This window comes from Cajanus cajan, chromosome 6, assembly GCF_000230855.2.
Source record: "Cajanus cajan strain Asha chromosome 6, NIPB_CcT2T_4, whole genome shotgun sequence".
NCBI lineage: Eukaryota > Viridiplantae > Streptophyta > Magnoliopsida > Fabales > Fabaceae > Cajanus > Cajanus cajan.
Window position 1 is genome coordinate 24242086 of NC_138522.1, and position 25925 is coordinate 24268010.

General features: G+C 38.0%; 1 protein-coding gene across 2 annotated transcripts in view; it reads left to right on the forward strand.

Annotated features, from left to right (window-relative positions):
* Positions 1 to 7560: 7560 nt before the first annotated feature.
* The window catches only part of IMPL1 (myo-inositol monophosphatase like 1), a 29883-nt gene continuing 11518 nt past the window's right edge, over positions 7561 to 25925 (forward strand). For both annotated transcript variants that reach the window (XR_002241112.3, XM_020379490.3), the window contains exons 1-4: positions 7561 to 8041; positions 12308 to 12375; positions 15711 to 15844; positions 16649 to 16737. Coding sequence is in view for 1 of the 2 variants with exons in the window: in XM_020379490.3 (XP_020235079.1) it covers positions 7766 to 8041; positions 12308 to 12375; positions 15711 to 15844; positions 16649 to 16737 (567 nt within the window). In the remaining variant the exon portion in view is untranslated. The remainder of the gene's footprint in view (positions 8042 to 12307; positions 12376 to 15710; positions 15845 to 16648; positions 16738 to 25925) is intronic.

The window sequence follows — 25925 nt, forward strand, 5'->3', positions numbered from 1 at the left end:
AAAAGAGTCACCCGAATAAGGATAACCGGGATACTCCACCAACGTCGAAAGGACGTCAGCCAATCATAAGGCACCGCTCATCTCAGAAAGAGCATCTTCGTGTCTACACCCCAGGGAAACAGAAATTCCTCAATGGGCACCAACTACCCAATGGAAAGTTGGGACACAAGAACCTATGAGTAACTGCACATCCCCTAGACGGATCCCTGCGTTATCCAGCCCTCAGTGGCACAAAAATCAAAAACAATCGTCGAAGCAGCATCGTGGACTGTGGAGACAAAATCATCTCAAAGCCTAAGAGGCGCTACTCAGCTACCCAGTTGTTAAGAGCACCGAGGTATGCACAAGCCTGGAGAGGCGGTACTCAGCTACCCAGTTGTCGAGAGCACCGAGGTATGCACAAGCCTGGAGAGGCGGTACTCAGCTACCCAGTTGTCGAGAGCACCGAGGTATGCACAAGCCTGGAGAGGCGGTACTCAGCTACCCAGTTGTCGAGAGCACCGAGGTATGCACAAGCCTAAGAGGCAATACTCAGCTACCCAGTTGTCGAGAGCACCGAGGTATGCACAAGCCTGGAGAGGCGGTACTCAGCTACCCAGTTGTCGAGAGCACCGAGGTATGCACAAGCCTGGAGAGGCGGTACTCAGCTACCCAGTTGTCGAGAGCACCGAGGTATGCACAAGCCTGGAGAGGCGGTACTCAGCTACCCAGTTGTCGAGAGCACCGAGGTATGCACAAGCCTAAGAGGCAATACTCAGCTACCCAGTTGTCGAGAGCACCGAGGTATGCACAAGCCTAAGAGGCAATACTTAGCTACCCAGTTGTCGAGAGCACCGAGGTATGCACAAGCCTGGAGAGGCGGTACTCAGCTACCCAGTTGTCGAGAGCACCGAGGTATGCACAAGCCTAAGAGGCAATACTCAGCTACCCAGTTGTCGAGAGCACCGAGGTATGCACAAGCCTGGAGAGGCGGTACTCAGCTACCCAGTTGTCGAGAGCACCGAGGTATGCAATGAGCCTGGAGAGGCGACGACTAATACTCACCCTGGAGAGGGCAAACTCAACCTGGAGAGGCTACTCAACAATTTTCCCACCTGAAGACACTACAAGTCGGAAGAATGGCTTATTCCCCAGACAATTGGGTCAACTCCTTTACTTGTCAAACAGTACGCTAAAAGCCGTTTGACTAAGTAAAGGGGGGGCAGCTGTAGACCCCTAAAATTGTCCGGGGCGGAAATAAAGCTTGAAGACTCTCGAAGACCAAAGGAAAGTCAGCCGGAAGGACTCCTGGAAGACCCTGGAAGACCCTAGGATGACAATCTGTAGGTTTAGAGGTCTTAGGATAGCAAAAATAAGAAAAGTGGGAGGAATGAAGCTCAATACGGCCTCCCAGAGGTTCACTACGGCCGTATTGAGTATTTTGAACTGCAATACGGCCGCGGCGAACTCAGTACGCCCGTATTGAAGTCTTTGAACTTCAATACGGCCGTACTGAATTCAATACGGCCGTATTGAAGTTCAAAAACTTCAATACGCCCGTATTGACCCCAGGGGCCGTACTGCGCCTCATTCCTATAAATATGACGTCAATTTGACGTCATTGGACACTTTTACACTGAGTTTTAACCCTCTTCTTGAGTATTCTGGGTTTTTTTGAGCAGTGCTCTGCCTAGAAATCACTCGGAGAGTTGATCCGACAAAGTTCTCGAGTTCTGAGCTTTTTGCTTGAGTCTCGAACTGAGTCGAAGGGAAATCCTCCGGATTTCCATAGTTAAAATTTTCTAGGAGGGAGCGAGCGGGCTTGTAGAGCGAGGGAACGCCAAAAAGCTTCCCAGTTTTACTTGAATATAAAAGCACGCTTCAAAGGTTTCTTCTTAAGTCCTTCCTTTTACTGCTTTCTGTGTGTATATTTAACTGTCATCATGTAGATAGTTAAGTTATAATTGTTTAGAATAAATAAATAAGGGGTAATTTAGTAATTTCGCACTATTATTTTTAGAAATAATCTGTCATAGGGAACCCGAAAGGGGCGCTGTGGGGTGCTAACACCTTCCCCACGCGTAACCGACTCCCTTACCCGACTCTGGTTGTAATGGCCGAGGTCGATTTTTGAATCGATTGCCTTAAACTTCTTTTTCCAATGTTTTGAGTAAAACATTGGTGGCGACTCCATGAACCCTTCCTTTTTATGAAAACCGCTAATCAATGGAGGGTCCCGCTTGGGATTAACATGGATTGGTGAGCCTTTTAATAAAATTGCTCGTTTGACAAGGTCTCAGTTTGAGAATAAGTCATTCTAGCAATCCATATTTTTAAACAAATAAAAGAGTCCAACCATCCTTCGCGAATGCCGAAAGCCCGTTTGGGCTGGTGGCGACAGTCAATAAAGATGAAAATTTTGGCAATCACAAAAATAGTGGGGAACTCGAAGATCCTATTGACGGTTACTTCTGATGGGAATAACAAGAAGAGAATTTGAGAAGAAACGAAGATTAATTGCAAATCAATGAACAAGCAAACATGTCTATAGGGATATCATTCAAGCATGAGCTTCTATAGCCTGCAACAATATCATCAAAGTGCACCAAAAGATCTTGTACAAAGAATGTTCTCTAAACAAACACATCAATGAGAATGATATTTGTTGAATTTCTCAATCATCTTTGCATCCTATTTTGCACCTCAAATACATAATATGTCTTCCTTGTAAATAATAAATAAGAATAAAAAGGGAAACCGAACCTGTGCATGTTAATCAAATAATGAGATCACTGGTAATCAAGTGCAAACTCGATACATCAAAGTGAAAGCACTTAAAAACCAGTAATTGTGCAAGAAGACTGGGGGGCATAACACGCCCAAATTGAGGATTCACACACCGAGAGTTCCCCATGCAGAAATGACAACTGTTGGGATAGGAAGAATGATCAAGAATGGATGAATCCTTGCTTTTAGGGAATCACAACAAAACTCAATTGAAGAATAAAGACATTGCAGGGCGAAAACCCGCTAGGATGAAAACCCGTAAAGGGCGTCCTAGGAAAAAATTAGGGTAAAGAAAAAAGAATCAAAATCTCGATAGGATACGTCCTATGCAAAAGTTAGGGATACATAAAAAATAGTAATGCCTGCTTGAGTTGAAAACCGAAAGGAGGCTTGAGTATTCCCTTTAGAAAGCAAGAATTCATAAAGGTTTCACTCCGAAGTCGAAACACCCACATTCAAGCAAGTGGGAATGCATTCATAATGTAGTTCAACCAATCGTCAACCATGCTAGGGGGCAACCTCTGTTAATCTCTCTGTGTATGAATCACGAACTCGGGGCATGCCCGGGTCTCCGAGCTTTGCTAAAGGGGCACGTGTAAATTGGAAGTATTGTTTTAAATGCCATAACATTCTTTCATTTCTCTTCTCCCTTTAAAATATTCACTCTAGGCCTCATCCATCAACCCTTAATAAACAAAATATATTTGCGACAAAGATGTTTCTCGATAATAGCATGGAAAGGATAACAAAAGAACAATAAAAAATCCAAACATGATTAGGGTTCAATAAAAATAAAGTCGTCCCACACAAATGCTGCGAAAAAAGAAGGCCCGGCAGGAAACCCACTAAGGGGGCTGCGCAAAAGTTAGGGCAAGATCTACTAGGCAACCCACAAGCAAAATTGGGTAACCTAGGCAAAAGAAAAGATCAAAAGAAAAATGTTCGCTAGGAAACACATCTCAAGTGACCTAGGCAAAAGTTAGGACGTTAAAGCAGCAACCTGAGTTGAAAACCGAAAGGCAGCTCAGGGGGATCATCTAAACAAAACGCAACCCCGAGTCATCACTCCACTTTCCAAAAAGGCTAAAACACAATGATAGCTTCTTTGCAACAAATATGCCTTGTTTAATAGCCATAAACACTAAAGCCCACCTTGGCCAGCCATTCTTCTAAAAACCCCTTTTGAAAAAAAAAATCCCTTCTAACAATCTTTTGAAAAAAATACAAACATCTCTTCTTTCTTTTCTCTTGACCCTTATGGCATTAAAATGGTACCAAAAATATACACGGAGAATGCACAGTGAATACTCACAGAGGAAAGATCGAGACGTCCTCGAACGGAGTTGGGAGACGCTTGACTACACATTGATAATTGAGGAGCCATTGGAACCTCGTGCTCAAAAGAACATATCCCAACAATGATCATAAACGACATGAATGAAAAGGAATCGTCAACATTAACCTTAACACGTACAAGTTAATTTCACGACATAAAAAAAATGAATTGCATCTTTAGGAACAAACACATGAGCATAAACTGCATCGCATGCATATGAGTTAGGGGCATATGGAAGGGCGTTACACAAAAATAAAAATAAAAACCATTCTTGCCTTGCATTTTCATTGCATCCATGCATCCATGCATTCTACTTGTTATGGGTCAGAAGGGGTCATCAGGACAAAGCACTTGTAAAAGCTCAAAAGTCAAGCATGAGTCGAAGCGGTGACAAACAACAACCCCAAGTGATTCTGTGTCCACTAAGCAAAGACATATCAACAGTGGAATTGAATGGAATCGACCAAGCAAGCAAGTCTATAAGCATGAAGAGGCCATCACGCCTTACTCCTCAACCGAATGAAGGATGATCTAAGAGAATGCCAAGACCAGGAATGACTTCCTAACCAAAGCCAGGAGTGGCTTCCAAAATAATACTCACCAATAAAGATAGAGCAAATAACATCATGGGAATGGAGCCCTCCACCAATGATGACAATAAAGAGCAAAAGCAACAACATGAGAAAAAGGCAAGCTTCGTACATGTTGAAAAAGCCGAAGCATTTAAGAAAATAGCGGAAAAAGGCAAGCTTCGTACATGTTAAAAAGCCGAAGCATTTAGAAAAATAGCAGAAAAAGGAAAGTTTCAAACATGAAAAAAGCCGAAGCTAAACAAATATAAAAATCAGAAAAAATCTACCATAAGCAGACGCCTAGAGAGGCATTACAATACTCACATTGACAAAAACAATACCAAACTCTTACCAACCTACCACAAAAAGACACCTGGAGAGGTATCACAATACTCACATGGCAGGGGGCAACATCGGAATCCGTGTCATTCATCTACTTCTCCGCCCACCAACACAGGGGCACATCAAACATCTCCTGCCCATCAACCTGGGGGCAGTTTTTCATCTCACAACACCAACAAGAAGACATCAAGTACAAGTACAAATTGGGTTACCTGACCTTAGTGAAAGGGTTGCTAGATCCCCAAAACTAGTAGATCCCCAAAACTAGTACAAAGTGGGTTACCTGACCTTAGTGAAAGGGTTGCTAGATCCCCAAAACTAGTACAAAGTGGGTTACCTGACCTTAGTGAAAGGGTTGCTAGATCCCCAAAACTAGTACAAAGTGGGTTACCTGACCTTAGCGAAAGGGTTACTAGATCCCCAAAACTAGTACAAAGTGGGTTACTTGACCTTAGCGAAAGGGTTACTAGATCCCCAAAACTAGTACAAAGTGGCTTACTTGACCTTAGTGAAAGGGTTGCTAGATCCCCAAAACTAGTACAAGATCGAAGAGGGTTACCTAACCTCATAATGGAAGGAGCTACACATTATCACAAGGGAAACAACGTAGGAGCATCACGCAAAGTGACGAAGAGAAGACCCGAACGAAATGTCTACGTCTTTCCTTGCCTTTGGAAAAGCAACACATTACTATTCCAAAGGACAAGTAAAGAGGGGCAGCTGTAGACACCCAATTTCGTCCGGGGGCATACAAACAAGGACATGGACCTCTGTTATGAAGGGAAGGAGCTCCCGAAGCATGCCAACAAGAAGACAGGACCTTAAAGGGCCCAAAAGCACAAGTTGAGTTTTTTATTGGCCCGGAACGGACCATTCCAAAATCGGAATGGACCGTTCCAAGGTCCAGAACGGGCCGTTCTAGATTTGGAACGGGCCGTCCAAGTCATTTAAAGGGGCAAAAAAAACCCAAATTGGAACGGGCCGTTCCAAAATTGGAACGGACCGTTCCAAAATCGGAACGGACCGTTCCAAGCTCATCCAAAAAGGGTTAAAAGGTTAACTGGAACGGGGCTGGAACGGGCCGTTCCTAAATCTGGAACGGGCCGTTCCAAGGCCGTTCCAGACCAAATCATGTGGGCTTAATTTGGCCCCAGAACGGGCCGTTCTGAAATCAGAACGGGCCGTTCTGGTTCCCCGGAACGGGCTGTTCCGATTTTAGAACGGGCCGTTCCAGGGTCCAAATTAAGGCACAATGGCCATATCCAGAACGACCGTTCTGATTTTGGAACGGGCCGTTCTGGACCCCCCTTCTGAAGTCTATAAATAGACGGCTGGGGCTCATTTCTCCGGACTCCGAAATTTCGTCCAGACTTCCTATAGCTCGAAATTTCTCTCTTTTTCTCTCTTCCCCTCTCTTTTGTATTTCTTGAGATTTTGTGAGGCATTGTAGTGTGAAGGGTTGCCACAAAGCACCTTTTTTGAAGATTCAATAGAGCTCATTCAAGAGATATTTCAGTCAATTTTCTTCTCTTTATTTTATTTCTTATCTTTAATAAATATTGTTTATAATAAAAGTAATCATGTAGATATTTTAGGATTAATTGTATAATTTAATTTTTAAGCATGTAAATAATTATTAATAAAAGGGATCTAATATTTAATTTATTATTTCTTATTACGTTAACTTCATCATAGGGTACCGATTTAGGGCGCTGTAGGGGTGCTTAATACCTTCCCTACACGTAACCGACCCCCGAACCCAATTCTGGTTATCAAGACCATTATTGGACTTTTAAAAACCTTTTCTTTTTCTAATGTTTTGAGTAAAACATTGGTGGCGACTCCATGAACTCATTTTTCAAAACCATTAATTAAGTATTAGTCTGGTGTCCGGACATTTCTTAATTGATGAGACTTTTAAAAGGATATCTAAACCATTAGTCGCGAGATCGAAAATTTTCGGGTTACGACAATAAATAAGAAAAAAATTAACATTAAAAAACTGTTTTTCATTTTGATCTATTATTTTTATTTTATATTAAATTAATGATCTCAATAAATTCTTAATTTCACATATTAGAGTTTGTTTGAGAATGATAAAACTAAAATCAACTACTATTATTGCTAATATTTATATTTTCTTTAATTTCTTATTAATACTTTTTTAAATTTAAAATTTATTTTTAAGTAATTTATATAATAATAAAAGAAATTGTCTCGCATTCACATTATTATAACTATCTTTTAAGCTATTTTTTTTTCACAGTTTTTATTTTTTCTTTTTCTACTTTTCAATATAACTGCAACTACTTAAAATTATAACTACAATAAAAATTATGCATATTTTTAATAAATTACTTTAATTTTTAGATTACTAATAATTACAATTATCTTTTTAGATTATCTTTAAAAGTTTATGAAGGTATAAGTGCCTTTAATAAAATATAATACTCATAATGATTTATCACTCGTATTCATTATTTTTAAAATTAATATATCTTACGGCTGTCCGTAACCTCTATCTACCTACCTACTGTGTGTCATATAGAACATCAGCAAATCATCAAAATTAAAAGATTCGTTGAATTTGGATTTTGTTTTTTCTGTCCTGCATTTGTGTGTCCAACTATCCATTGTTTTACAGAAATTAGTGGAGGATTTTCGACACATACGGTGTTCCTTTCCAGACAGAAAGTAGTAGAGTCAAAAAAACAGAACAACCGAACATTTTGTTAATCGACAACTAAACATGTCAATTGTGTTCTCTGCAGCTGCAAAACTTTCCCCTCTCTTTTCTACTTCATCTCGTTCGTTATTCCCTCCACTTCAGTTTTCTCACACTTACCCTACCAAATTTCATCAAAATGGGTTCCATCCGATTCGCTCCAAATCGAGGACGCAGCCCCTTATTACAAGCTCTTTGCTATCTGATAAGTTTCCAACGGTGGCTGCGCCATCAACGGGACCCATTCCACCCTCTCACCTCATTGAAGTGGTTAAAACTGCTGCACAGACTGGCGCTCAGGTTTTACCATTTTCCCTTCTGCATTCGATTTTTAATGTAACTCATTTGTTATTTTCTGCGGTTTGGTTATACTTATGCATTAAGTTTATGATTTCACTATAGTTCTGTTTTTTTTTTTTTTTAAATTATTTATTTCCCTTTGTTTAAAGATCCATGTTGACCAGATACGAACATAATAATGTATATAAGTGAAGAATAATTCTCATCTTATAAACTGATTTTGTAAGGTTGAATTTGGCCACAAGTTCACTTTCTTAATACCCTTCTTCCTATTATGAAGATGATCGGAAGTTAAGTATTAATATTTCTTTTTGGACTCTAAGTTCAACCTTTGAAGTGCTACTATTTATTTCCCTTTGTTGAAGATCCACATTGACCAGAAATATGGTCAAACTAATGTATATAAGTGAAGAATAATTCTCATCTTACAAATTAATTTTATAAGATTGAGTTAGGCTACAATTTCACTTCCTTAATACCCTTCTTCCTATTATGAAGAGGAAAGGAAAGGAAAGGAAGTTAAGCATTAATATTTCTTTTCGGACTCTAAGTTTGAACTTCGAAGTGCTGTTATATTTCTTTGCGACTTGGACGAAACTCTATACAATCATACAGGCATGTTTTGGCTCTGGATGATTTCTAGTTGCCGCTGTGCTGATATTGTGTTGTTTCTAACTTGTACGAATTTCGTGATGAACATTCCATCTTGTTTTCGAGATTGGTAAGTGCGGAAACTTTTCGTTAAGTTGAAAGCCGTAGACATGACGTCGCCTTTGCGGAGAAAATGAAGAGTCTCCGTGGATGATGAAAGTGAAAATGTGAGTAGAAGGGAAGGGTAGAAACTAGAAAGTGACATGGACTTAGAAAAGGTTTTGCACTTTGTCTTTAGCTTTTCCAAGCATTTGAGTTAAGCATTAGAATTCAGCATATGTATAATGAGTAGTATAGCCGACTCATATATTAATGCTAATAAGCCTTAATTTAGGAGATGATTCCTCTTGTAACCAATACTGTACATAATATGCAAGTATATACTTGTATAGACCGATTAATCACAGTTTCTCTTAAACCCTCTTCTAATTCTATATGATATTAGTGGTTCATCGATCCTTTGCATCACTATGCTTTACCAGTGGTTTTTTGGTGTTCTTTTCCCATGCAAACAGCTATGACTTTTCTGGCAAAACCATCATCTGGCAGCATCTACATGTCAGTAGAAGAACCCAAACCAGTGCAACTACTGACAGCCCACCTCCTCCAGCCCAGAATACATTGTCAGGCATGCCTTCCATGCTTTGTGCATTTTGTCGTGCACTAACACGTGTGTGCAGATGCATTCTGAATCTGACATTAATAATTAACTTTTTCATAACTAACTCAAGGCAATATTTTGTTGCTCCTCGGAAACCATTGCTAACAACACACTTGTTTGCCTCAGACAGAAAGAGAGGAACAGAGAGCGAAAAAGAGCAAGAGGTTCTCAAGTAAGGAAGGGAACTAAGGGTCACTAAGCTTGCTATTTGTGTAGGAAATCTAATACCGTTTCTTTTCTTTTACAGTTAAAAAACCCTGGTCGGGTTGCTTGGTTTTGTATGGTAGTAATGCTACAAGTTTCCTTGCCAGATTTACTCTGATTTGAGTTTGAAGAAATTTTGATTCTGACCTTATATTGAGTTATGGTATTTACTATTATGACCTGAATTAAAGAGCTATAATCCTAAGCATGTCTCAGATTTCCTTGGTACTTTTAAATGGAAATTTGGATTTTAAACTGAAAGTTGTAGATTTCATGCCTTGGTTTACATATTTGTCATATTTATTTCAAGAGATTTGGTTATTTGATGTCTGAACATACATTTTGGTGGAGAAAAGGTTTATTTTCTTGCTCCTGTAGATGAAACCTAATGCTTCTGATTGGTTCTGAGGCAAACTCATGTTTCCTTTATTCAAAATAGAGTTCTGGATTTGTACAATTTTTTTCTACTGTTTTGATATGGGGACTTGTCACATGATTTATACTCAAAACACATAAGGTTTGATGCCTCGAACTCATTAATCATATAATTGTACTTGGTCTCCTTCTATTTCCACATAACGCTCTTCCATAATGAATTCAGATTTATATGAAAAATGTTACTGCATTTGAATAAGAAAAAGGAAGGAGGCAGATAAGTTAGGGTGATTCAGGTTATAAGGGTCCAGTTTCTTAATTACTTAAGCTTCTTATGTAAATATTTTTTATTAGGGAGCATGTTTTGAGAGGCTTGTAAAGTTGTATCTGGTAGGGGGAGTTTCTGAAATATGTTTATGATAGAACCCTACTCAGTTTATCCGTAGGATATAGTTTAGGATTATGTTATTTGAATTTTGTTATCATAACTTATCTTTAGGATTTAGTTTAGGAGTATGTTATTTGAATTTTGTTATCATAGCTTATCTTTAGGATTTATCTGTTTTTATCAATTTTAGGTAGTTAGTTGATGGAGAAGATAATAAATATAGAGTAGATTGAGATAGAGAGAGACAGTTTTGGTGAATTTTTATTGAATTGTAATCAGAGCTGGTGCTCTAGGAGAGGGAGGCGGTAGATTAATCTGCCAATCTCTTTTTTCTTTTGAAATAATAACAATGCCCAACCATTTTGGGTTTCCATGTTTACCTCTAGGTGGAATGTAAAGTAGCATACCCAACTAACTTCCTTCAATGTAAATATTGGTATAAGACAAGGATGTAAAAGCTGTTTCAAACATGTAATAGTCCCTAATGTGGCTGCTGGACTTGTACTTCATGTTTAAACTTTTGCCCTTGAGTCTTGACAACTCTTAAATTTGGACTGTCATTTTTTTCTTCTTCATATATTTGAAACTGGCAGCTTGTCATTGAATAACCATAGACACTGGACTATGACTAATTGGAACGTGCCAGCCATTTACATGGTGGATTTTCTGACAGAATTTCGCACATGTTTGACATGTTTCCATAAATCTATGCATGTATGGTGACAGGACCATGAGTTTGAATTGAACACAACATGAGAAAGTAAGCGCACAGTAGAAAATGCTGAATGATTTGAGATGCATTTTCATTGCTATGAACTTGGAATAGCTAACTTCAAATAATTAGTAAACTTGTTAATATTGGTATGCGATGGCTACTTCACTCCTCCGAAGGTAATAAACTAGGTACTGTATCTAGAATTTTGTAGATAATGTATCTAGCAGATACATTAGTAGAGACTCATGGAGAAGTACACATTGAGGTATTTAAGTTATCTTTTGATAGGACTCAGAAAAATGAAAAGATACATAACTAAATAAAATGTTTTTTCTTTTACTCGGATAACAGTGAGTCTCCCCGTTAATCACTGCATAATGAGGAAAATAAAAGAGGCATAGGACAGTGACGAAAAACAACAAATGGTTGGGGATGATATGGAGCACTGCTCCTTACAACGTGATGGTGGTAAACCAGAAACTAAAGAAAACCTTTCCTGAAGAAGACCCACTCAACAACCCCTCTCTTCTTCGGTTCTCCCCTCCATATTCCCCTTCTCTCTCTCCTCCTTGTCCATGATTCATGCATCTTCCCTTCCAATCTTAGCCTGCCAGGTTTCCATTTTGTTATTCTCTCTCATACTTTCTTTCCCTTCCTCAACTGATGCCAATTGTTCCCTTGTTCCATCATTTACCATCGGGCTAGGCCTAACAAGCCCGTCAGACTCTTCCTCACTTCCCATGCCCTTTCTTTTCCTCCTTTTTTATAGAGTTGCATTATGGGCATATCATTTTTGTAGAGGTAATACTAAGTTATCAGGTAGCTTAGTCTAACCCCGCCCCTACACATTTGAAGTGTTTCAGTTATAACTTTCGCTGTATATCGCTAATTGCAGAATTTTTAAATTTGGTTTTATGGTTAAATTAGGAATTGGCACGCCACTATCATCATATGGATATTGTAGAAATATTTTCTTTATTTATTCTAATAATAACAGTAGAGTAGAACAACTTAAATTAAGAAAAACAAAGGGAGACAGATCCCTTAAACAAAGGGAAATAGAATCCCTTAAAAAGGGAAAGAGATAAAAAGGATGGTTAATCCCATAATTCAGGATTTGAATAATCCTTTCCCTAATTTTAGGATTTTATATTCCTGATTTATTTATACTAATAAAATCTTTAACATTCCTAATTTATCTCCCTAATTTATTCAGAATAATTAAATCTGAGCACTCCTAATTTACCCACATTACACCTCCGTTATTTACAGGTTGTGATGGAAGCTGTTAATAAGCCTCGGAATATTACATATAAAGGATTAACTGACTTGGTGACTGAGTAAGGTTTCCTTGCAACTCTAATTGCTGTTTATCTTATTTGATTTTCAAATCAATTTTTAAACAATGTGCTCTCTCCTTATTATCTTCCTTCTTGTTCTCATATAGTTGAATGATACAAATAATTTGGGCAATCTTTGAGTTGCCCAGTGTTTTTCTGTTCAAGCTCTGTTATATGCTTCAGATATTATGCCCTTGATATTTATTAAATATTAATCTTTGAACTCTAGCTATGTTTGGTAACTATTAAAATATATATATAAAAATAAAAACTAATCATATCTTAGATTATCCTTTAGGACTAGTTTCCCTTTTTCCCATTATCTCTTTAAGACTGGTTAGAATATTTCCTTATATGATGATTTTTCTTCCTAATTAGTTAGAATTATTATTACTATAAATAGGAAAAAAGGGACTGTGGGACCTGGTTCTACTCTGAAACTCTAGCATTGTGATTGATGGCGTGGGCGCTCCTTCCTAGCCCACCACCAGCCTCAATGGCGGCTGTAGGAAGGATTGCAACAAAGTTGTTTGGGCAAGGCAGCAGAAACATAGCTCCCAATATTGGGAGCTTGGGAGCTCTGATACCAAGTTGAAAAAGGGATTGACTTTATTAATTTGTGTCACACAAATTACGTTCTCTCATCTCCCTATTATGGGGAAACAATTGTTCCTAAATAAGGAAATTGTAAAAATAAGGAAATAAGGTAAAATACAACTTTAAAACGTAATCTTTGAGATCCCTTAAAATACTCTTATTTACAACATAAAGGTAAATGTTCTAGGTTTTAAGAACTTACCATATCATTGTAACACATTATAATACTCAGATATTATTATTGGAAGTCTCTTTTTTATACAATTTTTAAAGATAACATTGTCTTGAAAATAGGTAAAGGAACAAAGAGGAACATGATCCTAACTACGATCCGCCGGTAGAACCAAAGTTATCAAAAAGAAGTGTGACTCTAATTGTGACTTGTCGGTATAACTTACACTATAAAGTTTTTATCCAAGAACAAAGGAAAAAACTCACAATGAAAAACTCACAATTTGATTAATCTTCAAGTTTGCCTTGGATGCTTACAAGAGGCTCCTATTCATCAACTAAGATAAGCAACCTTTCACTTACAAGTAGTAACTTTCCACTAGGTCTCCACCAGGACATAAATCCCCACTAGCATTTATTTTTCACTAGGAATTTTAAAATCATTTAAAATTGACCTAGGTTATATGAAAAGTCATTTGAACTTATTTAATTAAAATAAAATATGAAAATTACATTAAAATTAAGAAAATGGACTTAAGTAATTATTCAGCCCAATGTCTCACAAAGGATATTTTCCTTGGCAAGTTGGATCTTTATCATTTATTCTTTATTATCTCGATCAATGCTATCTAATTGAGATTCGTATCATGAACATGAAGATTTATTTTTTGAATTGTTAATCGGATCCATACACAACCCCAGTACAACACAACACTGTTTGCAAAACTAGCATACCTCACAAATAACATCAATGAGCTTCAATTCTCACAACATCAACAACAATCTCACAACTGAGATTCATGCAGAATCGTATCATACAACACTATTTGCTACAACATGCATACATCACAACACCATGCCTACTTGCACCATGCATTGTCACGCATGACCAACAACGGAGATCTCCTAAATGAGTGGTCTATTCAAATCAACCGTTAGGTATCATCAACTTAAACTTGGAAGGTCCAATATCATTATCGGCCAAAGCTCATTGTGGCTACTCTCGCTATGCGAGCTATGGCTCATCGGGTGGAGCTCCAACTTTGAACCTAGATCGCTAGGCAAGACTAGGCTCCTTGAGCGAAAACTCCCTATTTTGGGATTTTTGGCCTTCATCCCTCAAAGCCCACTCAATGAGAATCATCTCGCTGAGTGAGAATATGTAACACCTGCATGGTGTTTTTTTTTTCCTAGCCCACTTTAAGACTCAAGCCTCCCATGCAATGCATCAAAACATATCAACACATCATCTGACTCACAAATCCACTCAAGAACAACACATGCCACAAAACTTGGGCTTAAGATCATCATCTCAACTTCATCTCCCAAAAACTTAAAAAACAAAAGAACATGCAATTCCTCCATTCTCAAATTCACCAAAAATCCAACTCAAAACTACAACAACTATGCATATACAATCTATGTAAGCTATAATCAAGCTTTTGTTACCTCAATTGAGCTTCCTATTGAGAAGAATCAAAGTAGAAGAGAAACTCCCTCTACAACTCATAAAAGAGCTTCTGCGACTTTGATTCTCAAGATTTCAGTTCCAAAATCTTTCTTTGGCTTCAAGATGCTCCAATCTCTAGCTTTAGGGAATATCCACAGCATTGGACAATCAAAAGCTCAGACAGGAACATGAAGTCTCAAAGTTATTCTCTCTAACTTCTCTCTAGAATCTTGAAATATGAAACTTATGAGGTTTCCTATTTACATGAGCCCTCCTTGCCCCAACACAGGCATCACAGAAAAGAAGAATACAAAACAACTTAAAACAATAACAAACATCACACTTAATTTCATATAAATTAAATAAAAACATGGTGTTACACTTCTGCTCAACTACAAAAATTTTCATTTCCGAAAATTCACTTACATAGGAAGAGGTCTAGGTATTGATTTCTTATCCTTTCCTTTAACTTCCACGTGGCCTCACCCTTGATGTCATACCACACCACCTTGACAAACTGATGGACTTGCCCTTTAGCTTTTTCACCTTCTAATTCACCACCCTTGCAGGCTTCATCTCATAATTCAAATTCTTTCTTACACGCACAACATCTAACACCACTGAATGTCTAGGTCTAGTGGAACTTTACCAGAACTTAGAGGTAAACCTTGGATCTCTATTTGAGATAATGTTAGAAGATATACTGCATAGCCACACTCTCTCTCGAATATACAACTAGGTCAACTTCTCCAAGGAAAACCTGATGTTGATTGGGAGAAAGTGAACACACTTCATCAACTTATCAACAACCACCTAGATAGCATAGCTGATCTAGGAAAACTCACAAATCAACTTATCAACAACCACCTAGATAGCATAGCTGATCTAGGAAAACTCACAAAGTTCATTGTAATGTTATCCCACTTCCACTCTGGAAGATCCATCATTTGCATCAACCCACTAAACAATAACTCTCAAGCTTTTTATTCAAGCTCATAATCTCAAGTTAGAAAATAACTCTCAATAACTTGTTAGCGTGTTTTGTTTGTTTCTCTTTCTATGACCAAATAGGATTCATTTTCTTAACCTTATTTTCACTTTTGTAAATAATTTGCAGGACAGATAAAATGAGTGAAGCTGCCATATTAGAAGTGGTGAAAAATAATTTTGAAGATCATCTTGTTCTTGGGGAAGAAGGAGGAGTTATAGGAGATGCAACATCTGATTATCTTTGGTGCATTGATCCTTTAGGTTTGGGATTTCTGTTGATGCTTCCTTTTACACCAATTTTTCAAGGAACGACTGTAATTTAAAGCATACTAGTTTAATTAGATCTCAGAAATTAGAACCAGGCATTCAAATCTATTTTTTCAATTTTATGGCGGACTTTGTTCAAATTGTGTAGCTTCATTTAAAGAAAGACATTGATTTATCTTCTTTAAACTATGTTTCACCTTTCAATTGAAGTATGGGCCTTATTTAAATTGGTAATTCTTCTCTTGATTTCCTTTCTCGTTTTTTTTTTGCTAGAGGTATATTCTTTTTTATTAAATAAAATTAAAGATCCATTCCTAGTTCCTTATTTGTGTTCATGAGAAATTTCTTTTTGGTAAGGCCCCAATCAAAACCATATCTTTAATTTGGACTGTGGTGTATTTGGAAATCATTACATGTGGCATATAGTCTATGAAGGATGTGTATTTCAATATAGGCTTCAGTATGCTTCTCATCCAACAAAATATGATGTTTTTTGGTTTTAGTTCTTATAAAGATTTTATTTGTTTCAAGTTCCTACATTTAACAAAATCAATGTGGTTTTAGTTCCTTCCTAGAGATTAAATATGCATGGTTTTTGTAGTTTTTAGAGACTAAAAATGAAAATTTTTTATAGGGATTAAAACCAAAATGTGTCATTTTGTTAGGACAAAAATATATTCAAGTCTTGAATATATTTTTTACTCTTTGTATGATTTTCTCTGTGTGTTTGTGTCTCATCCGTTTCGTATTCTGTATATTATTGGATAGTTTAGTTACAAATCTAGGATATTTTTGCAGATGGAACAACTAACTTTGCACATGGTTATCCCAGCTTTGCTGTTTCTGTTGGAGTTCTATATCGAGGGAATCCTGCTGCCGCTGCAGTGGTAATGTAACCATACATTTACTTCTATTTAATGTTATATGCATAGCTGTTTATGGTGCACAAAGGAAAAATAAACAAGAAGTGCTTCATTACTCTATATAGTGATATGTGCCTATGCCTATCGTAAATATATTTCTAATTATAAATAAATGCAGTTTAAGATATAGCCGTTCAGTGTATTTGGTAGAAGAATAATCATGTAGCCTATGTTCCTTTTTTTAATTAATTTTTGTGATCTTAAAAAGATTTATTTTTAGCTAACGAATTGAAAGGCAGTTCAACTGATGATTGAATGAAATTTGATGCTTATAATACCCATTTCTTGAATTTAAACATGGCATTGTCCCCAGAAGAATATTTCCAAATTCATTTGAAGAGGAAAATAAGACGATTATTGGAAAATTCAGTCATTCACTTGGTTTAATAGTGTTTGTAGAAGTAATATTATTACATAAAACTATATTCCTTGATTCAAGGAATAATAAAAAGAAAAAAAATAAAAAACAAATTGTATTGGGGATCTTATTATTTTTACAACAAAATAAATCAAATCCTTGTTTCCTCTAATAAAGAAATCTGCAATATCTTTTCCATTGTTCAATATTATCTGAAGACACTTTGCTGCTGTCTTTTTCAAGATGATCATGGTTACCTTGGCCAAGAATCTAAAGTTCAACTGAGGCTGACCAGGAGAGATAATTTTTGCCATTTAGTTTCTCTGAAGTTGTTGGAGTTCTAGATAAATAAGAAATTGGTCCAGACCATTCTGCAATGAGGAGAGAAGAAAAGAAAACCCAAAAAGGAAGCTATTCAATCCCCCTATCCAAACAGAGGTGGGAATACAAGGCAGACTAGAAGGGCTGACAAACACCCTGGAGAAGACACAGTGTTGTTCTGGTCATCAGAGTGCCTGCTAACTTGGCTGCATGAAGAGGAGGTGCATGGAGGAGTGTGCGGAGGTTTCTGCCTCAGCAACCACTTGGGTTGGGCATTGCTTGTACACCCTCTACCTCGCATACTAACATACTCATAAACCATGGAAGAGATAATAAAGGAGTTTGGAAATAACTTTGATAAATATAAAATAGTTCGCAAAACCTCTAGGATAGAGGAAATCACTTTTGTAAAACATAAATCATAACTATTGGAAATACTAACAAGTACCTAACAACGTCATTAGAAATCAAGAAACTAATGTAAGTCTTAAACCTGATAAAGACAAAAGAAAACATGAAATCCTAAAATAAAGCGCCGATGTTATATCCTAACAGAGCTCAGCCCATCATCAAAGCATAAAGCCTAAGCCCATCTCTAACATCATCATCAAGATGATCCTCGCTAGCAAAACATACACAATAACACAATAAAAGAAGAAAGGGGAGTGAGAAACATCTCACTTTGGCTATTGGTGCGAGATATAGTCAGATAGCCACACCACATCAGCATAACACATATCACTAAACAATATTTACAATAGATATAACTTAACATAACTCATAATATTAACAAATGTAGGATTCACACAATTGCTATGGACAAGAACTTTACTTGTCTACATGCATGTGGCGCTAGTAAAATACTTTAACCTTGTGTTGTAAAATACTCTGTTTATATTTGTTAGATTTGTTCTTGATTTTTCCTTTAATTAGCATAATCATGTATGATTGACACCCATGATTCTAGCATAAAATTAATTATCATAGGTGTATAAATAGGAACCTTGTATATTGAGAAATTATCAAAAAGTATTCATTCAAATATAGTATTTGATATTTTCAAGTTGGAATTAGAGCTCCCGATCTTAGGGGCTCTGCTTCCGCGTTTTATCTTAACCGCCTTAATTGTGGTCATTATTTTATTTTCCTTTGTAATGTGTCACTGGTGTTTGCAGCCACCGTCGTTGCCAACTCAATTTCGACCACAAGCACCAACCCCCAGACTCACTGGAAGCCAATCTACATAGATCCGACCACCACGAACCCCGTCGGTAATCCACATGCTCTTACACATTGTCGCTTCCTTCGGTATGTTTGCCATCGTCTCCAGCGGCATTTCTTATCTGTCGGTTGCCCCTTCCGTCCGCACCTACCTCATGAGTTTTGTGTTGTTGTACTAAGTTCTGATGGCAGAACCAGGTGCTTCAACGGGCACCCCACAACCCAAATCTATTCCTTTGGTGCCATTAACCTCTAATGACTTTCCAACATTACCATCTACAATCGACTTAATGGTAAGAACTATATTGTGTGGGCACAATATATTCGACAAAAGTTAAAAGGATGAAAGAGATTGAATCTTATTAAAGGGATTGCTCCCACCGTGCAGGACCCCTAGTTTGAGATAGGGATGATGAGGATTCCCTCATTATGACATGGTTGTGGGGTACTATGATGCCAAAAATCAGCCAAATTTTTTGTTCTTTTCTACCACTCAAGAGATATGGGAGAGTCTTCATCAGACATACTTTATGACGCATGATATTTCCACCTGTTATGAGTTGGGGAGTAGAATCTTTAGTGCCAAACAAGATTCTCTCTCCGTAACTAATTACTATGAGCACCTAAATGGCCTGTGGATAGAACTTGATCAACATCAAAACCTAAAATTGGAGAACAGTAATGATGCAAATGCTTTTTCACAGGCTACTTAGAGGTCTCAAATTTTCAAATTTTTGTCCGGACTCAATCCTGAATATGATCATTTGGGCTCAAATTCTTGAGAAGGAAAAACTCCCCTCCCTCTTTGAGGCATTCTTCATTGTTTGAGGTGAGGAGAATCGAAGGATGGTTATGATGAATGAAAAACTTTCTGAAAGCTTCGCCTTTGCATCAAGCAAGATTCCTCAGATTGAAAAATTGCCCACCAAAAGGGAGGATTGTTGGTGCTCTTATTGCAAAAGGAATGGCCATACAAAGGACCAAGGTTGTCAATCTTAAGAGTTTACATAATCTCATAGAGGCTCCATAAACTTGTATTGTAAACTCGTATCATAAATTCGTAAGAGATTACTCAATAAAAAAAATTATAAAAATAATTAAAAATAACATAATAATTGAACATTTTAACTCCATATTAAAGAGTAAAATAGAAAATTACATTAATAATAAAATGCTAAAGTTCTTAACAAAAGTTCACTCAAATGACAAAATACAAGTTCTTAAAAATAGACAAATAAAAAACTAAGACATCAGGCAGAGTCGAGGAGAAGCAGACTCGCAAAGCCACGTGACTCACGGAGGAGAAAACAGGCTCGCAGAGGAGAATGGTGGCTCGTGCACAAAGCAGAAGATGATTCACGCGGAGGAGAGTGGTCGTTCACGGAGGAGAACGACGGAGGCGAAGTGGTTCGCCTTAACTAGAGGAGAGTGGTTGTTTGTGGAGGAGAACGGCGGAGGCGAAGTGGTTTGCGCCTTCATCGGAGGAGAATGCACGGGTTGCACGACAGTTTGCCTTTATCGGGGGAGAGTGGTCCTTCACGGAGGAGAACGACAGAGGCGAAGTGGTTCGCCTTCACTGGAGGAGAGTGGTTGTTTGTGGAGGAGAACGACGGAGGCGAAGTTGTTTGCGCCTTCACTGGAGGAGAACGCACGGGTTGCACGACAGTTTGCCTTTATTGGGGAGAAGACAAAGGAGTCGCGGGGGAGATCTTTGCTAATAGGGGAGAGTGAAATGAAAGTCTCATTTCAGCCCTAACCCAAACCAAACGTTTTGTGGAGAACAAAAAAAAATATGATCTGTTAAACTTGGGACTGATCTCGCGATATTACACGAGATCACCGAGATTACTTCGAGATTACTCAGAAATGAGTTTTTACTCCCGAGTTATACAGGTAAGCTGTCCTAATCTCGTAAACTCGTAAAAACTCGTACGAGTTTACGAGTTATCACTAGAGATTGACAACCATGCAAAGGACACTTGTTTCAAACTTCATGGGAAGGAGAAGGTGCTTAATCGCATAGGCGGATTTAAAGGCCTAGGACAACGACAGGCTAACCAAGCAGTATATGACGGAGAAAATGTAGGTAAAGAACGCTTAACTCAACCCATTGAGGAGGAGATACCGACACTAAAAGCTGAGGTAGAGAACCTAAGAAATCTCATGGAATCTTTTAGTAAACGCTCTAGTAATTGCTCTCTTGCAATGACTGGTAAGAATTTTAATATTCTTTCTTTTAACGTTTCTAGTACTATGCCTAAGGATCTCTAGATAATTGACTCGGGTGCGATTGATCATATGACCCCACTCCTTTTGTTTCCTCACCTACTCCAGTCCATACATTATCCAACATATTATTGTTGCCAATGGGTCCCGTACCCTTGTTGTTGGGAGTGGTACCATTTTCCTAAATTCTCATTTGTCTCTTCGTAATGTGTTACATGTTCCTCAACTATCTAATAACCTAGTTTATATTAAAAAACTTACCCATGATTTAAAATGTAAGGTAACCTTTTTCCCTTCCCATTGTGTCTTTCAGGATCTTACTAGAGGGCAGAGGATTGGAACTACTAAGGAACAGGGAGGGTTATACTATATACAACAAATGGGCATAAAGGAGCAAGAAGCACAAATGGTGCCACAATCTTGCCTTCAAGCAAGCTCAGATTCTACATCTCAAATTTGGCTTCAACACAAGCGTCTAGGTCACCCCCCATTTAATATTATTAGGGCTATGTTTCCCTCTTTATTTTTAAAAGAGTTTGTTAAGGCTTTTCAATGTGATATTTGTCAATTTGCAAAGCATCATCGACCAACCTTTCCTAGTAATAATAAAAGTGTTGAGCCATTTGATCTTATTCATTCTGATGAGTGGGGACTTTTTTATTCTAGTCCTCAACTTTAGGGGGAGAATGTATTAGAAGCCGAGTCTAAGCTTGAGTTTGAGAATCTTGAGTCGTTTGAACTTAGTTGTCCTTTTATCTCCTTATCTGTGTAGGATTTGACACCTACACCAAACAATGTTGTTGAGATACCAGATAACGCTCAAGTTGAGAAAGTTGAGAAGCCAATATTGGTTTACCAAAGACGAAGGAAACTCGACCTAGTCTTGCAGCAAGTTCAATCGTCCAAACTGGTGGTAAGTATAAGAAATTCTAATGATTTACCCATTGCCTTGAGAAAAGAAAAAAGGTCATGTGCCAAGTACCCTATCTCCCACTTTGTCTCTTCTAAACACCTCTCCATGTAGTACTCGAGTTTTCTTGTAGCTATTGACTCTATCTAGATTCCCACATCAGTACATGAAGCGTTAAAAGATGAGAATTGGGTTCAAGCCATGAATGAAGAAATGGATGCTCTAGAGAAAAATGAGACTTGACAGATTGTTGATAGGCCAAAAAAATAAAAAGGCAGTAGGATGCAAGTGGGTTTATACTGTAAAATATAAATATGACAACACTATTGAAAGATACAAGACAAGGCTTATTGCAAAAGGATATACTCAGACAGATGGAGTTGATTATGAGGAGACTTTCGCTCTGGTGGCGAAGATGAACACGGTCAAAGTTATTCTTTCTTTAGCAGCTCACTTTGGATGGGAGTTACCTCAATTTGATGTAAAGAATGCCTTTTTACATGGAGAATTGGAAGAGGAAGTATACATGGAGATACCACTTGGATATGATTCCAATGGAGACAGTGTATGTAGATTGAGAAAGGCATTGTATGGACTCAAGCATAGTAGTCAATCCCGGATAGCGGCGCGGAGCGGCCGACCCTAAAACTGGGATAGCGGGATGACGCGGAGCGGGATAACCGCTATTTAAATATTAATTTATATATATTAAATAATTAATAATATATATATAAAAGCTAAAAAAACAAAAAAATAACTCTAAATTCATGCATTAAACATTTTTAATAATTAAAAGTTCATAGTACTCAAACAATACATAATATAAAATGTCTCCAAAACAAAGTGTTAAAGCTCTAAGTAAGTAAAAAATTAAACATTATAATCAGAAATTAAAAATAAAATTTGCTAAATTAAATTTAATCAGAAATTAAAAACAAAATTTGTTGAATTAAATTTAATCAGAAATTAAAAATAAAATTAGCTGAATTAAATTTAATCAGAAATTAAAAATAAAATTTTTTGAATTAAATTTAATCAGAAATTAAAAATAAAATTAACTGAATTAAATTTAATCAGAAATTAAAAATAAATTTTTCTGAATTAAATTTAATTAGAAATTAAAAATTAAATTTGCTGAATTAAATTTAATCAGAATTTAAAAATAAAATTTGTTGAATTAAATTTAATCAGAATTTAAAAATAAAATTTGTTCAATTAAATTTAATCAAAAAGTAAAAAAAAAAATCAGTTGAAATAATTTAATAAATAATTAAAAAAAAATATGTTGCATGTTGCATAAAAGACAGAACCAAGGAGAATAGGGGAATAGAAGAAGACAAACGCGAGTCGGAGGAAGAAGAATAGAAGACAAACGCGCGTCGGAGCTTGCGGCCACGTCGGAGCTGCGTCGGACCTGGAGTCTCGTCGGAGTCGGAGGTGCGTCGGAGCTGGAGGCGCGTCGCCGATGGAGGTGCGTCGGAGCCGGAGTTCGTCGGAGCTGCACGCGATCGCCAGAGAAGAAGAAACAGAGAGGGAGAGACGAGCCGAGGTGTTTGTTTTGGATGAGTCTGAAATCGCGAGAGGGAAGGGATGATTAGGGCAAAAAAAGCCCATTGAAAAGACTGACTTACCCTTAATGAAGGGTAAGTCTGAAATCGCGCCCGCGAATCCGCGATTTGGGCCGCTCCGCTACGCCTCCGACGCGGCCGCTCCAGCCGCTACAGAAATCCGCCACGCGACAGCAGCCACATTGCGGGGTGAGGCCGCTCCGCTCCGGAGCGCCGCGATAGCGGCCGCTCCGGCCGCTATTGACTACTATGGACTCAAGCAATCCCCTTGTGCTTGGTTTGGAAGGTTCTCCCAGGCCATGGTATCCATGGGGTATATACAAAGTCATGGTGGTCATACTTTTCTTAAAACATTCACAAGATGGTAAACTGACACTACTGTTGGTATATGTAGATGATATGATTATTATAGGGAATGATGATGATGAAAAATAGATGTCAAGGGAGAAATTGACAGCTCAATTTGAGTTAAAAGATCTCAGAAGATTGAAATATTTCCTAGGAATTTAGGTTGCTTATTCAAAATTAGGCATCTTCATATCTTAAAGGAAATATGTCCTTGACCTCCTCAAAGAAACTGGCAAGTTGGGATGCAAAGTTGTTGGAACCTCTATTGAACAAAATCACCGAATTGGAAGCAAAGAAGTGAGCTTGTCAATTGATAAAGCCCAATATTAGAGACTTGTTGGGAAACTTATTTATCTATCTCGTACCCAACTTGACATAGCCTATGCTGCTAGCATTGTCAGCCAATTCATGCATGATCCTCGAAAGAGACACCTACAAGCTGTCGATAGAATTCTTCAATATTTGAAAGGTAGCCTAGGAAGAGGATTGCTATTTAAAAAGGAGGGTGAACTATTACTAGAAGCATACATAGATGCAGATTATGCTGGATCAATTGTTGATAAGAGATCCACGTCATGATATTGTATGTTCTTAGGAGGAAACTTGGTGACATGGAGGAGCAAAAAACAATATGTAGTGACAAGTTCAAGTGTTGAAGCTAAATACCAATCTATGGCCCATGGGATATGTGAGTTGTTGTGGATGAAGAAAGTACTTAATGATCTCAAAATACAATACAAAACTCCTATAAAATTGTTTTGTGACAATAAATCTGTTATAAGCATTGCTTATAATCTAGTCCAACATGATAGAACGAAACACAGAGGTGGATCGGAATTTCCTTAAGGAGAAGTTAGAGAGCAGACATAGAGAAATAACATATGTTCTGTTGAGAAGTCAGCTGGTAGATGTTCTTACTAAGGGACTACCTACAAAGTAATTTCAAGATCTTATTGACAAGCTGGGAATGATAGATATCCATTCACCAGCTTGAGGGTGAGCGTTGTAAAATATTATATTTTTATTTGTTAGATATGTTTCTAATTTTCCCTTTAATTAAGCATAATTGGGTATGATTGACACCCATGATTCTAGCGTAGAATTAATTATCATAGGTGTATAAATAGGAACCTTGTATATTGAGAAATTATCAAAAAATATTCATTCAAATATAGTATTTGATACTTTTTTTCAAGTCCCTGCTCGAAGTCACACATGGAGTAGCCTAAGAAAATATGTCGGGTCAAGTCATCACAACACTCTATGCTAGGAGGAGATACAATAGTGTCAGGACAATGGTGTCACACAAGTTACACCCCATGCATGCAAACGGACAGAACTGGACTCCCAAACTTGACTATTTCCAAGGTCATGAATCTCCAAGCTTACACAAGGGGGACCTTCTCTGGCATTGTATTTCGTATTGTACCTTTCACATAAAAACATTATGCTCACAATCATGGTTGTCAATCTCTAGTGACAACTCGTAAACTCGTAAGAGTTTACGAGTTTACAAGAGCTTACCTGTACAACTCGGAGGTAAACTCGTTTTTTAGTGAACTCGGAGCAATCTCGGTAAACTCGGGTAAACTCGTGTAAACTCGCGAGACTACCTCCGATATTAAGAGTTCACCATTTTTTTTTTCACTTACACAAAACGCACTTTTTGTGTTGTGGGTTAGGGCACTTTGTCTCCTTTTCTCCTCTAACCTCCGCAGCGCCTCTTCCACGACTCTTTTCTCTTCTCCACGCCTCACCTCAGCTCCTGACCTCCGTTCCTCACCTTCGCGCCTCAACCACCTCCTCTGCGCGACACCACCTCCGCGCGCGACACCTCCTCTGCGCGACACACCTCCGCACGCGACACACCTCCACGCGCGACACACCTCCTCTGCGTGCGACACACCTCCTCCGCGCGCACCACCTCCGCGCGCAACACCTCCTCCGCGCGACACCACCTCCTCCGCGCGACACCACCGCTCCTCACCTCCGTTCCTTCGCGCGCCTCGCCACCGCGAGCTCAACACCTCCTCCGCGCCGCACCACTGCTCCTCACCTCCGTTACTCATGTGATGTCTTAGTTTTTTATTTGTCTATTTTTAAGAACTTGTGTTTTGTCATTTGTGTGAACTTTTGATCTTAAATTTGTGTTAAGAACATTTATTATTAATGTAATTTGCTATTTGGGAGTTAAAATATT